The sequence below is a fragment of the Rhea americana genome, unplaced genomic scaffold, assembly GCF_003343005.1.
Source record: "Rhea americana isolate MKP2758 unplaced genomic scaffold, rheAme1 scaffold_302, whole genome shotgun sequence".
In the NCBI taxonomy this organism is placed as follows: domain Eukaryota; kingdom Metazoa; phylum Chordata; class Aves; order Rheiformes; family Rheidae; genus Rhea; species Rhea americana.
Genome location: NW_028186427.1, coordinates 708,781 through 721,376, shown reverse-complemented (window position 1 = coordinate 721,376; position 12,596 = coordinate 708,781). Strand labels below are relative to the sequence as shown.

The following is a 12,596-nucleotide window of genomic DNA, read 5'->3' as shown; positions in this document are numbered from 1 at the left end:
GGAAGTCTTTCTGGTTCCTGGGTGGTATCTGGCTACATCAGGAATGTCTTCTTAGTTTGCAGTTAAGAATTGCAACCCGTGGTGTTGAACAGCTTGCCGAAGGTGGGAGAATGGTATATTCTACATGTTCACTGAATCCTATTGAAAATGAAGCTGTGATTGCATCTCTGCTGGAGAAGAGTCAAGGTATGAGTGTGACCTCGGAGAATATGGGGATATTCTTTTTCTTGGCATGAAAAAAGGATATGTGGATAATAGAGCCAGTAATGAGCATAAAATAGGTAATGTTCCTAATATGCAAAACTAAGGTATTTTGGGGGACATTTTTAGGATTTTATTGGCATTGATACAAGCCATATTCTTAAATGGGCTTAAATCAGGTGTGGGTATAAAACCTGAAGAATTTCTATTGATGATATGCAAAAGACCTCTGTAGAACAATGGGGTTGAGTTTTTATTATCTGGCTTCTACTGGTTGGTTCCACTGATTGGAGTCCTTGTCTGACATTCATTTTTCTTGTGGCTGATACARCTTGGGACCGACCCTAATGCTATTTGCTATAAGGGTGACAAATCTAGAGTAGGCCACAAGCATATATAAGCAGTCTGAGGAATGGTACTGTGCACGAGTGGGTGAGAGTCACTGCTATCTTTAGCGTCCTTTGACCTGCATCTTGGCATCCTTATAATCTTAATATCTTTAAGCCTATGTTTTTCTGTATTTTGGACTTGTATATGAAGGCTTGTATAAGTTGCTGTTAAATCTCCATCATCTGAGATAACAAGAGGTGGCAAATTTGAGATGAGCTGGGACGCTGCACTGCCTCAGTTTGTGATAGTAGGGTTGAGTAGCCCCTGTTTTTGGGTCTGAACAGTGTCCAACTTGTGTTTGGGTCTAGACAGTGTTCTCTGAGCCAGTAACCTGAAGACATCTAATTGGATTTTGCCTGAAAAGTTCCACAGTTTATTAAGTTGAGCTTTGTACTGTGCAGAAGTAGTGGAGCTAGGCTGAATGTGGAAGTAGAATAGCTTGTTCTCTATAATGTTTTCTGTATACTAATCACTGTTCTGGATCCAAGTTATGTTTTAAAACATAATRTTTAAAAATATATGTTTAAAAAGTTTTGTTTTAAAAACTTTTATATTCTTTGGCTTTCAGGTGCCTTAGAACTTGCTGATGTCTCTTCTGAGTTGCCAGGTTTGAAGAGGATGCCAGGAATTACAAAATGGAAGGTATTTGCATGATATTTCTGTAAAGTTCTTGGTCTATACTGGAGTGTTAAATTGGGGAATAGTTTTGAAATGTACAATTTTAAGTCATTAAGTTGAGCTAAAATAATATTAATGTTTTGTTGCTTAGAATTTTAAAGTCTGTATGTTGTAGGGGAGAGGACTAAAATTCTTTCTGATGGTGAGTAAAATACGGCTCATCTCCCTCGTCTGCTTTCTTCTTTGTCCTTTTTCTTTGTTTGCTCTACCTCCTTTACCTTTTTAACATAATTCCCTTCCCTTCTGCATGCAGTTTGTGTCCTGTAGATGGCAACATCATTTCAGCCACTTTGTTCTTCCTTCTCAGTCTTTAGACTCTGTCAGATGATGCGCTTTTGTAGCTGGTCCATTTGAATTATTTCAAGAAAGTAATAGCTTTTACTTCTAAATAAGCTAGAGAAACTGCAGGGATGTGAGTAATCCTAGTATATTAACAAAACCCAGAACCTTTTTTTYCAGGCTTTATTTGATTTCAGTTCTGGAAACAGACTACTAGGGAAGGGCAAAAATAATCCAATCTTCTTTTACTTCTTTTAAGAGTATGAGCAAGAAAAGCAGAAGACCATACTGGTGGCAGGGAAAGAAGTTTTGATTAAATCTTAATTATTAATATGTGCTTTTGCAACACAATTGGTTGTTCTATCTTCTCCCACCATTTCACTACTTCAAACTAAGCTAATGAGCAAGATATGGGGAATAAAGATTTATTTATGCTCTTCCATTAAAAAGCCAACCTAGAAGCTGGCTGGTTTCTTTCCACTTCTGRTCGAAAAAGTTTAAAATTGTACATTTGTACCTGAAGGATAAATATGAAATAGATAACTGGCTATATGATCTTCATCTTAACTTGTTCGTGAAGTATAAGGCTGTAAAATATGTTCATTGTTAATAGTATATTGTGTTCTGGTGAAGACTTACTTCTGTCATTGCTTTTGAAATATAAATCTCCCTAACAGATGTACTTCAAAAAGTATACTAATAAAATATGTAGGAAGTTTCTAAGACTTTCTTTTCAGCCCTTATTTGCTGCTACAACATTCTTTCAAGCCTTTTGTTTCCTGGAGAAACCTCTGTAGTACTGTTTGACTTAGTGGTTATATTGAATATTCCTGAGTGTCGACTAACTGTAAATCTCTATAAACAACATAAGAAAAATTAAGTTTTGTTCAAGGGACACTGAGGTCCTTGCAAATATACTGTGTCTTCAAGCCAGCTAATGAATGAATTCCAATGACTTCTTTCAGAATCTTGAAAAGACTTTTTGAACTTCAGATACGGTAATTTACTTGTGCAACATTGTTAGCTCTCCCCTTATGAGAGACTAGTGAATTGGCTGACTGAAAGAGGTTAGGATATTCTCTTATCTTGTCACTCCAGTGGTTACACTGTGATGTTAGACTGCTAAACCAAAACTGAACAGATTAGAGCTATTAGACGGTTACTCTGTCACATCCAAAATAGTTTAGACTCATTAGCACTTCTGATTATTTATCAGTCCCACTGTTTGTTTCTCTCAAGCTGAACTTGCAGCTTGCAAAGAAGAACAGTTCAAAATCACAGTCTGTCTTCTCTCCATCTAGCAAAATGACATGTAGTGGGTTTAGACTTGAAATATTAAATCTGGAAGTGCAGTCCGTTCTATTTTGGTAGCAGGAACATGTAAAGGCATGATATTTTAGATGTGATCTGATCATTGGCACTATAGCACAGTTACTAAGAAATACCATACTGCATGATGTTGAAATCTGTGTTTGAACTTTCTTAGCGAAATTATCGTCTAGATAAATCTAAGATTTCAGTTTCCAGTAGGCCACTTAATTGAATCTTTCACAGAAGGTTATATGGAAACCTTTCAGTATACCTGACAATCCTGAAATCACCACTATGGTGGTGCTACTGTTTTTATTTTTTTTTCTGAAAACACTGAATGACCCTTTACTCTAGTCATGAATTTTATGTTTTCTTTCCCACATATCTGCAGGTGTGACTTTCCTTACAGCTCTAACATCCACTATGAAAAGCAGACTTCTAGAGAAGATCATGAAGTTAAAATTTTTCCTATTCTATTTTTCTTCCCTTTGCTATTCTTGCTAAATCAATGTTTGAAATGCCTTGTTTAGCAGTTATGGTTTTAACCTTTTACTTGTACTCTAAAAGAACTAGAAAATACACAGGGATATAGTTCTTCAGCAGCTTTCCTTAAAAACACTTCTGTGAGTTATATAGGGCTGCAACATGGGGCTCTATGCTTACCACGCCATGTTACAATCTTGCATCTTACTAACATAATGAGCAATGTGTCAGATTCCTCATTTCCAGATAACTTGATTCTAGTAGAATACAATCACCCTTCTTCCTTATATATTGCTTGGAAACTACCCCCAGTAGAATGTCACACAGCCAGTCTCATGGAGAAAGAGAAGTGACATATCTCAAATCTGTATAAATTCCGCCACTATCCTTCCCCTTTTGGTTTTTGTGTTTCTGTATATTCTGGAAGTTAACAGTGGTCACTGCAGTTGATCCTGCACTAGTCTTTGCTTGACTGATCACTATTTGATGCATAAAGAGTGGAGTAAAGAGGCATAGCTGGTAAAAATTTTCTGTACTTTAGGTGCACACATGCATTACATACAGGAACAATACATTTGAAAGWACTTAATTTACTGTACCAGAAAATAGCTTCTCTTTTTGGCATCTGAACGTTTTTTTTTGAAAGTATTTTAATTAAAACTTGTAAAAAATGTTGACCCAAATTGTTCATGGTTCTTTTTTTTCCTCCTCTGAAGGTAATGCTGAAAGATGGGCAGTGGTTTGAAGAGTGGAAAGATGTACCTTCCAACAGACAAACACAAATACGTCCCACTATGTTTCCAATAAAAGAGGAAGAGAAGCTAAAAGCAATGAATCTAGAGCGCTGGTAAGTTTTCCCAGAGTAGATTTTATGAATCTTGGATGGTTACCTTTTATGTTGATGGGCAAATTATAGTTAGGAGTTCAAGTTAAGAATGTGTTGCAACATAGACCTATGCTTTTTTTAGTAAATATATTTTTTGGTTGCATCATAGGTAATGACAGCAGACAGTAGTTAGAGTCTAGTGATGTCAGACAAATTATTGGAGGTTGCTTACAAGGAAAAAAAATATGCAAATAGGTCAAATTATTTACAACCGATACAGATAYGTAGGCAAAATTACTAGAAAAGTAGGTAAAACTTGGATCTTTCAGCAGTGTGACTAATTTTCTATGAAAGGTTTTCCACAGCTATTCTAAAAATASAGTGTTTAGAAATGACTCATGAAAGCTCAGAAGAGAATGATGAAATGAGTGTATGGCACTGAGGCAAATTATTTGCCAGAATGCTCCATTTTAGATCTGATTTCTACCTTGACCAATTAATCTGTGCGATCCTATTAGGGATACTTAGTTTACTCTAGAAGTAAATAGAGATGTGATGCATCTAGTACTCTGAAAATCTGAAAGCTGATGATGAACAGATAGCAACCTTTCTTTTTCAAGTCTTAGGATATTGCCTCATCACCAGAACACAGGAGGCTTCTTTGTGGCGGTATTAATAAAAAAATCCCCAATGCCATGGAATAAACGCCAGCCTAAGGTAATTTCTCTTTAAAAAGATAAAATGATAATCTTTTATAACATTTCTAGATTTTTTTTTAAAGTTTTCATAATAGAAATGTAACTACTGCTCTGTATGTACCTTAAGTTATTTTTCAGTGGGTCAGGTAAAAATAAGTTCCTAAATCCCATAAAAACTTTAACAAATCTCCTTTGAAAGTAGGAAAAAGCAATTCTGCAACCACAGTAAAATAGCAAGATAAAAGTTGAACCTAAAATTATGGTTCTGAAAGAATGCAGAAACAGATTAGGTTTGATAGCTAAAGCTGTTACTGCCTTTAGATGTGTGTGTGTGAGTCCCTCAGCTGCAGTTTTTCTACTGTGTTGTAGCAGTAAGCTAACTGATTTCAATGCATCTTACTCTATGGTTGATGGGTCAGGAGTGATTCACTAAAGTCTGGCAGATCCGCAGTAAGAGGAATGGATGTAAAGCTGTAAAGTGTAGCAGTTTCAGCCATCTGACTTGAATTCACTGTTGTCAGTTATCTTTTTTTCTTAACCAACAGGATTTAAAGTTGTCGGGTTTTGTTTGATCTCTTAGATTATTCATATCTTTGAAAAAAAACCTTCTTCTGTGAATCCTTTATGGCTGTTTCTGTTGATTTGATTTGCTTCATTAGAACACGTTATGAGTTAAATTTATGAGACAGTAAGGAAAAAGTATGCACGCAGAAGCAAGCTTCATCTGAATAATTCATGCTATTGTAAATTTCATGCTTTTATACTCTCATGGAAAGTGTGCAGCAGGATGTGTGTGTTATTTTGAGAGCTAGAAGGAGAAGAATTGATCCTGAATTAAAATGGTCTTCTCTGTGAATGCTTGAGCATTTTATAAATGGTACAAGAATACCTTTCTTGGAAAGTCAGTGAGAAATTGTCCAGAGCAATACTACAGGTAAATACAAATTTTGATGGAATCTTGACTTAGAGTATTTCCCTAAATGGATCTTTTAAAGTGTACAAATCAATGAGAATTAAGCGTGTGCAAAGAGAGAACATAGGTACCTCATACTACCAGTTAGACACTACTTTTGCTTTGTTGAAAATACTGATTATAATTTGAAACAGGTTAATCAGAAATTACCACAAAGAACAGGAGATACTGTAGAGACAGCAGCTGGTTCAGATGCTGGTTCTGAAGATATCACTGAAGAGCTGATACTTGCAGAAAATGAAGAGTCTAAGAAAATGCAAAAATTACAGAATTCAGACACTGACGAAAGCAAAAAGGAAGGTGTTTGTGGGTGAGAGGCTATGTCTAAATATTTTTATTGTAACAGCTTCCTAACTGCTGAGTATTCTGTAGTTCTTAAGTTAGTGGATTCATTTAAAAAATGATCAATGAGCAGTTATTGAATATACTCAACTGTCTTGTAGTGCCATGTTTTGTCTTGTATTTCAGAAAATTAGGAGAACAACCACTTCACTTACTATCATTTGCAAAGTTTCTTTAGGCCTTTCTTCTCTGTTAAGGAAACAACTACTTAAAAAAATTAACCTTTGGAAGATCTTTCTGTTACTCCTGCACAAATCTCTGCTTTCTTATATGGGCTTTCTGTTCTCAAGCACTGCTTTCACTTTCTTATTTTAAGAAAAATTGTGGGTAGTGCTGTCTTAGGTAATGAGCACAAGAAAATGCCAGTCTTTATTGCGTATTATCATTATTTGTAAAGAAAGTATTGACTAAGTAAACTAAATCTACTGATTTTAAATCAGACATTTTTACTAAAATTTGGCAATGCTATTTGTTTTTTAGGCCACCGCCATCTAAAAAAATGAAGTTGTTTGGTTTTAAAGAAGACCCATTTGTGTTTCTCCCTGAAGATGATCCATTATTCCCTCCTATCCAGTAAGGAAAAAAAGTTTTTGTTTTAGCAGTAAGAATCCTCATTGTTTGGGGATATTAGTAATTTAGTTCATCACAAAAGATGGGTCTAATTGTTCATATATAAAATGTTTTCCCTAACTTTATGYCAGGCAAATTCTCTTTTCAACACTTAAGTTTTTCTTAAGTGGAGATAGACAACTAAAATAAAATAATCTGGATTCAGTAGGCCACAGAAGATAGCTAGCACTGGAAACTTTCAAATGTATCTTAGTGTCTACGGCAGCTAATATTTTCTGGTATCAGGTGTCTTAGAAATGCTAATACATGTTCTGCAGCTGAAGTGTCAAATGACTGAAGGATTTTGCAGAGATCAMTCCAGGAAGTAGGCTAGTAAGTGTGTTTTGAATATCTGATTTCATTGTTCAGTTGATCAAGCATTAATGAGTATTTTGGTCACAGGAAATTTTATGCATTGGACCCTTCTTTTCCCAAGATGAATTTACTAACTCGAACTCAAGAAGGGAAGAAGAGACAGCTGTACATGGTTTCTAAGGAGCTAAGGAATGTGCTTCTGAACAACAGTGAGAAGATGAAGGTATGATTCATCTCTTCACATTTTCAGAACAGAATTCATAAGCATCACTGGATGCCTCCTCTAACCTTGTTGCACAGCCTGTTGCTAATACAGAGAACTAGACCGCTTTGTTTTTTTTTCTTAGCCTGAATGAATGTTTTCCTCTTTTTCCATCCTCTTCTTAAGAGGTAAAGAATTGTCTCTGATGGATAAGTCTTTGTTTCCAAGATTAAATACAWTTTTTTTTAAATTGGAAGAGGATTTAAGAATAGAGGAAGGGAATATTACTGCTCTTTGTGTTCCTAAATTGTTAAAAGATCTTCAAGTACTTTCACAAGTAATCATAAGTGTACTTTGATACCATTATTTTTATATGAGCCCCTTAATTATGAAAGTATAGTAAGCTCTGAAAGCCTACCAAAAATAAAAAAAACTTCAGTTGAACTAATAGCTGATTCTGTCACACTGGGTCATTATTTAAAAATAATTTGTTATATTTTATGGTGGTATGGTAGATGCATGTGTACTCAGTACAACAATTGAACATTTTAAAAAGTTGTTAAGAAATTGAATGATCATGGCATAAGTAGTAGTTTGTGTGAATTAGAAATTGTTAGAAAATAAATTTACTTTTTCATATGACTTTCAATGGAAAACACCACACAAATCCTAAGGATGTAACTTTAAAATCGTAGAATAATTCAGGTTAAAAGGAGATCATCTAGTCAAACATCRTTTGTGCTCCAAGCAGGGCTAACTTCAAAGCTAGATCAGACRAGGTTCATGGCCTTGTCCAGTTGAGTCTTGAATATTTCCAAGGATATTCAGTACTTCCTTAATACAGAGAAGATGAGTAAATATTCAGGATGGGTAAACATTTATCCTTTTATCCTGCTGACAAGAAATGACTACATAATTGACAAGATTTTAAGAAACTGATACATTGTATTAGGCACTAAATCTTTACACAATGGATAGTGTCCTAATATTAAGCATTCTGTATTTTTCAAATCCTGCCTTGATCGACTTTCCCAGAATCACCCAGAAAATTCTTACTAAAATTAAAATTAGATCTTCATAGTTCAGTGTCCTCATTTTAAGGCCACCACTTCTTCCGTGTTCAATTTTCAACAACATAGAAAAGAATGAAAGTTGTTAATCTTGAGAGGGATCTGTATTTTGGTACTGCAATTTGTTTTCCTCTCTCCCTCTCAACAACTGAATCTTGAACTGCATTGATAATGTAAGCCAATCTAGGTTTTGAATTTTGCCATGAATTTAATTGTGTCCAWCATGAATGAGCATAGATTGCAGCAGAACTATCTTCTTTCCTACCTTTAGTTAAACAATTGAAGCAAAACAAAGTTTCAAAGTGCTAATTTAGAATTTATACTCTTTAATTATCCTTTTTTTGGCTTTATAATTTGCAGGTTATTAACACAGGGATAAAAGTCTGGTCTCGTAACAGTGATGGTGAGCAGTTTGGATGTGCCTTCAGATTAGCACAGGAGGTAATAAAATGGCATTATATTTTCCTATTTGATTTCCTGTAGAACCTAGAATGAATCTGGCAGAAATTTTGTCAGATGAAGGACAATTTGTGTTTTCAGTATACTTTARAATGTGAGAATTGTTTTCTGATATTAGCTAAAGCAGATACTATGTTTAATTCTGTTTTTYCTTTAGAAAGTAGCAATTGCATTTTGAAATGTGTTTGTTTATTTAACAGGGAATATATACTCTATACCCATTCATTCATGCAAGGATTATAAATGTCTGTATAGAAGATGTTAAAATTCTGCTAACCCAGGAGAATCCATTCTTAAGTAAATTTAGCAGTGAAACACAGAAGAAAGTCAAAGATATGGGTAAGCTTTTTGGTTTATGTTTTGACCGAAAGAGCATAATGTAGTATTTTTAAAGACTTCACGAAAGTCTGATCACACAAGCTGTATTCACTAAAAATGTTGGCTAAATCTTTTTTAAACATAGCTGTTAATTAGATCATTAAATATTACAAAAGTCCGGCCTGCTACTAGGCTCTGTAGACCTCTCTGGTCAGCCTTTGAGGTTTATGAACTCCAGAGAACAGGAGACTTGCCAAACCTGTGACTTCTGTGAAGCAATACTGATGAACAAATATTTATGATGCACTACTGATTTTTTGTTCCTGTCAGTGCTCCAATTGAAGCTGTTTTTTGTGGCATCTGCAGTGGTTTCTCATAAACTGTACATATCAAATTTATTCAGATTTGTTTTTTCTTAACTATAGGAGGCCCTGTCTATTCCTCATATTAGATTTTTTTTCCCTTTCCATACAGGATGCTTGTAAAAAWTCAGCCAGCATTTCAGTCTTTATATCATTTTATTTCCAGTCACCACAGTTACTTGTACTTCAATGTTTGATAAGGTAAATAGTGAGGGATAGACTAGCTAAAGAACACTTTTTCTAATATTTGGGCTAGGATGCTCTCATGTTCATTTTACTTAAATAAAGTTCTTTGTTGGCATTGCTGAGAGGATTAATCCACTCTTTGGTTTTGTGTTTTTATTTGCTGTTTTATATTTGTGGCAGTTGTTTATATAAAATGTATATGAATACTTTGGTCTGCAAAAAAAGAAAAAAAAAATGTAATTGTCTACTGTATTCATGTAGAAAATCCCTGCACAGTTGTGACACCATATTGTGTGGCTATGCAAAATTTCTAGTTGTCTTCAACACTTTTAAATTACAGTTATTTTAACATTATACCAAATAAAATGTCCTCCTTATTCCCCCTAGCAATGGGAAGTATAGTTCTGAAGTATGACCCTGATCCTGAGTAAGTAGATGGATTGTTCTTTGTTTATTTACTTCTAAAATTTGGACAAGACTTTCTTTTCACTCAGAAAAACCTAATGGAGGCATAGAGATGCAGTGAGGTCGACAATAAAGTCAGTGCCAGACAGCTTTTTTTCCTATTAATTCTTTGTATATTCTATCTTGCCTGACTACTATCAAAAACAGTTGTAGGATTTAGCCCTGTGAAGGAGAACCAGTAGTTTTGCCTGTCAGGGCTCCACAATRTCACTGCATTTGATTCTTTGTTTCCCTGTTGACTGCAGTTTGGAATAAAGGAAGTTAAACCTCTTTATTTATGAAAAAATGAACTCATTGTTCATTTTTGTTGATGAAGCAATATCAGAAGCCCTTGAGTTCTTTTTAAACATAAACTTAAATCTCACTGCTACTTAAATTAATTTTGAAAATATCAAAACCAGAAATTTGTTATACATGATGCTGAAATTAGTAGCTTCGGGTTTGGGCAGTTTTTTTGCTTGTTTGCTGTAGGTGAGCAAGTACTTGTTCAGATTTTAAAGTTAAGAACAACGTACTTGCATCTTCTAAAATAGGTATAAAAGCATATGCTATTAAGGATTATGCATTTAATTATAAGGATATGGCTATAAAATAATTTTTTAAGGTTAGTTTTATCATAATTAACCTAACATAACTATTTGTTTGTAGAAAACCTGATACCCTTCAGTGTCCCATAGTGCTTTGTGGTTGGCAAGGAAGGACATCACTACGTGCCTTTGTGCCCAAGAATGAGAGACTTCATTACCTGAGGATGATGGGAGTTGAAGTGTTTAAAGCAAAGAGGAAAGAGGAGGAATCGGAAAGTAAAACAGAGGAAGAAGTTCAGTACAAGCAAACACAACTGGAAGAAGGAATGGATGTAGAAGATAAAGAACATGATTTAGTCACAAAAATGGAAGCAGAAACAGGTGAAGAATCTTCCCAAACTCCTGTGGAAAGTAGTTCTATGGAGATAGAAACTAAAACTGAAGATCTAGATCAATTTAGTAAAAATGCCAACAATCATGTAAGCTGGGAAAGCAAAGACTGATACAAGTAGCGCAAATGATTAAGTTTCTGTCACTTAACAGCTTCCATGAGGCTCACATCCAGACTTTYGCCTTTAGCTGGGAAGTTCTTTTTGAAGTTTCATTTGGAATATGAGGTTCTCTTTTTAAAGTTTCACCTATTTTATTTTTTAAAAGAAAACTATAAAGAGATTTCTCTTTGTCTGTCTTGTTTTTACCATTTTCAGCTCTATTACCAATGGGTTTTTGTGTCTGTTGCTGGCAATGGACCGTGCAATAGTAAAATCTGAAGCCTGTCTTGGAAACGGAATAATGATATATACAAATAAATTGCCTATCATACTGGTCCGAATCTTGCGAAGAATCTTTTCAGAATAAAAAAACCTGAAGTTTCATTCAAAAAGTACAAGCTCTAGGAAAGCATTTTTTTTCTCTTAAGACCTCTTACCTCACCTCACCCCCAACCTGAGAATGATACTTGTGTAGGTTTTTTGGTGGATAAGGATGTAAGTGTGCATGTGCAAACAAGTACATTCATAGGATACATCATTAACAACCATTAATATAAAATACTGATTAATGTTTAGTCAGAATAAAACAATGCACAATGTCCTTGTAAAGAAACATACTATGTACGTATGTTTATTCAGAGACTGATGTCCAAGATTATTCTTCAGTGTGGCAAATTCCTCATCAGGGACAGCTCATACCCGAAGATCTATTTAAGAACACTTCCACTGAGCATGCCTCAAACTCTTGTCCAAAATTTGCCTGTTAAAAGTCTGTGACGCTCCCTCAGGCCTACTCCAGTCATCTGTTTCTTTGTCATTTCTTCAAGTGAGAGTCATTTCTTAAATTTTGCAAGATACTTGTTTATAGCTGAAATAATAGTTAAAATAAAATAGATGGTGGTGTATATACTGTTGTAGAGAATATGCTTGAAGGATGTTATTTAGATCTAAGAGAGTGATTCACTTAATGCAACTAAAAAAAATTCARTGACTGTCTCAGAATTTTATAATGTAGATTCCATCCTTTGTGGCTAAACTTCTGCAATACCCTTTGTCATTGTATCAAGTTGACCTGAAAGGAAAGTGACTCATGGTACAAGATAAGTATTATCCTCTAGCAGGACTATGTGCTGCAAATATTTCACAGACTGTGCTGGTTGTCAAACTGAATTTTATGATTCTTATTTTTATTGGTGAGATCCTAATATGGCTTGAATCCATTTGCTGTACCTTCCTACAACAGACTTTTGGATGCCTGTCCTTGAACTACTTCATCAAGAGAAGTATTCCTGAGGGAAAGGTATAAAACTGAAATAATGACATGTCTTCTGAGAAGATGTTAAGTCTCATGCAGTGAAAAAGCATTGGCAGGAGTCACTTACCTCTTGAGAATCCGTAAAAGTAGGTTAAT

The 12,596-nt window shown here is 34.8% G+C and overlaps 1 protein-coding gene across 1 annotated transcript in view; it reads left to right on the top strand.

Moving 5' to 3' along the window:
• NSUN2 (NOP2/Sun RNA methyltransferase 2) overlaps positions 1-12,090 on the top strand; it is a 17,982-nt gene extending 5,892 nt beyond the window's left edge. The window contains 12 exon segments of the mRNA XM_085309758.1: positions 56-186; positions 1,160-1,233; positions 4,059-4,189; positions 4,789-4,885; positions 5,974-6,149; positions 6,662-6,754; positions 7,193-7,328; positions 8,738-8,818; positions 9,037-9,175; positions 10,090-10,129; positions 10,816-11,193; positions 11,195-12,090. Coding sequence (XP_085165884.1) covers positions 56-186; positions 1,160-1,233; positions 4,059-4,189; positions 4,789-4,885; positions 5,974-6,149; positions 6,662-6,754; positions 7,193-7,328; positions 8,738-8,818; positions 9,037-9,175; positions 10,090-10,129; positions 10,816-11,193; positions 11,195-11,219 — 1,501 coding nt within the window. The 3' untranslated portion in view covers positions 11,220-12,090.
• The last annotated feature ends 506 nt before the right edge of the window (positions 12,091-12,596 follow it).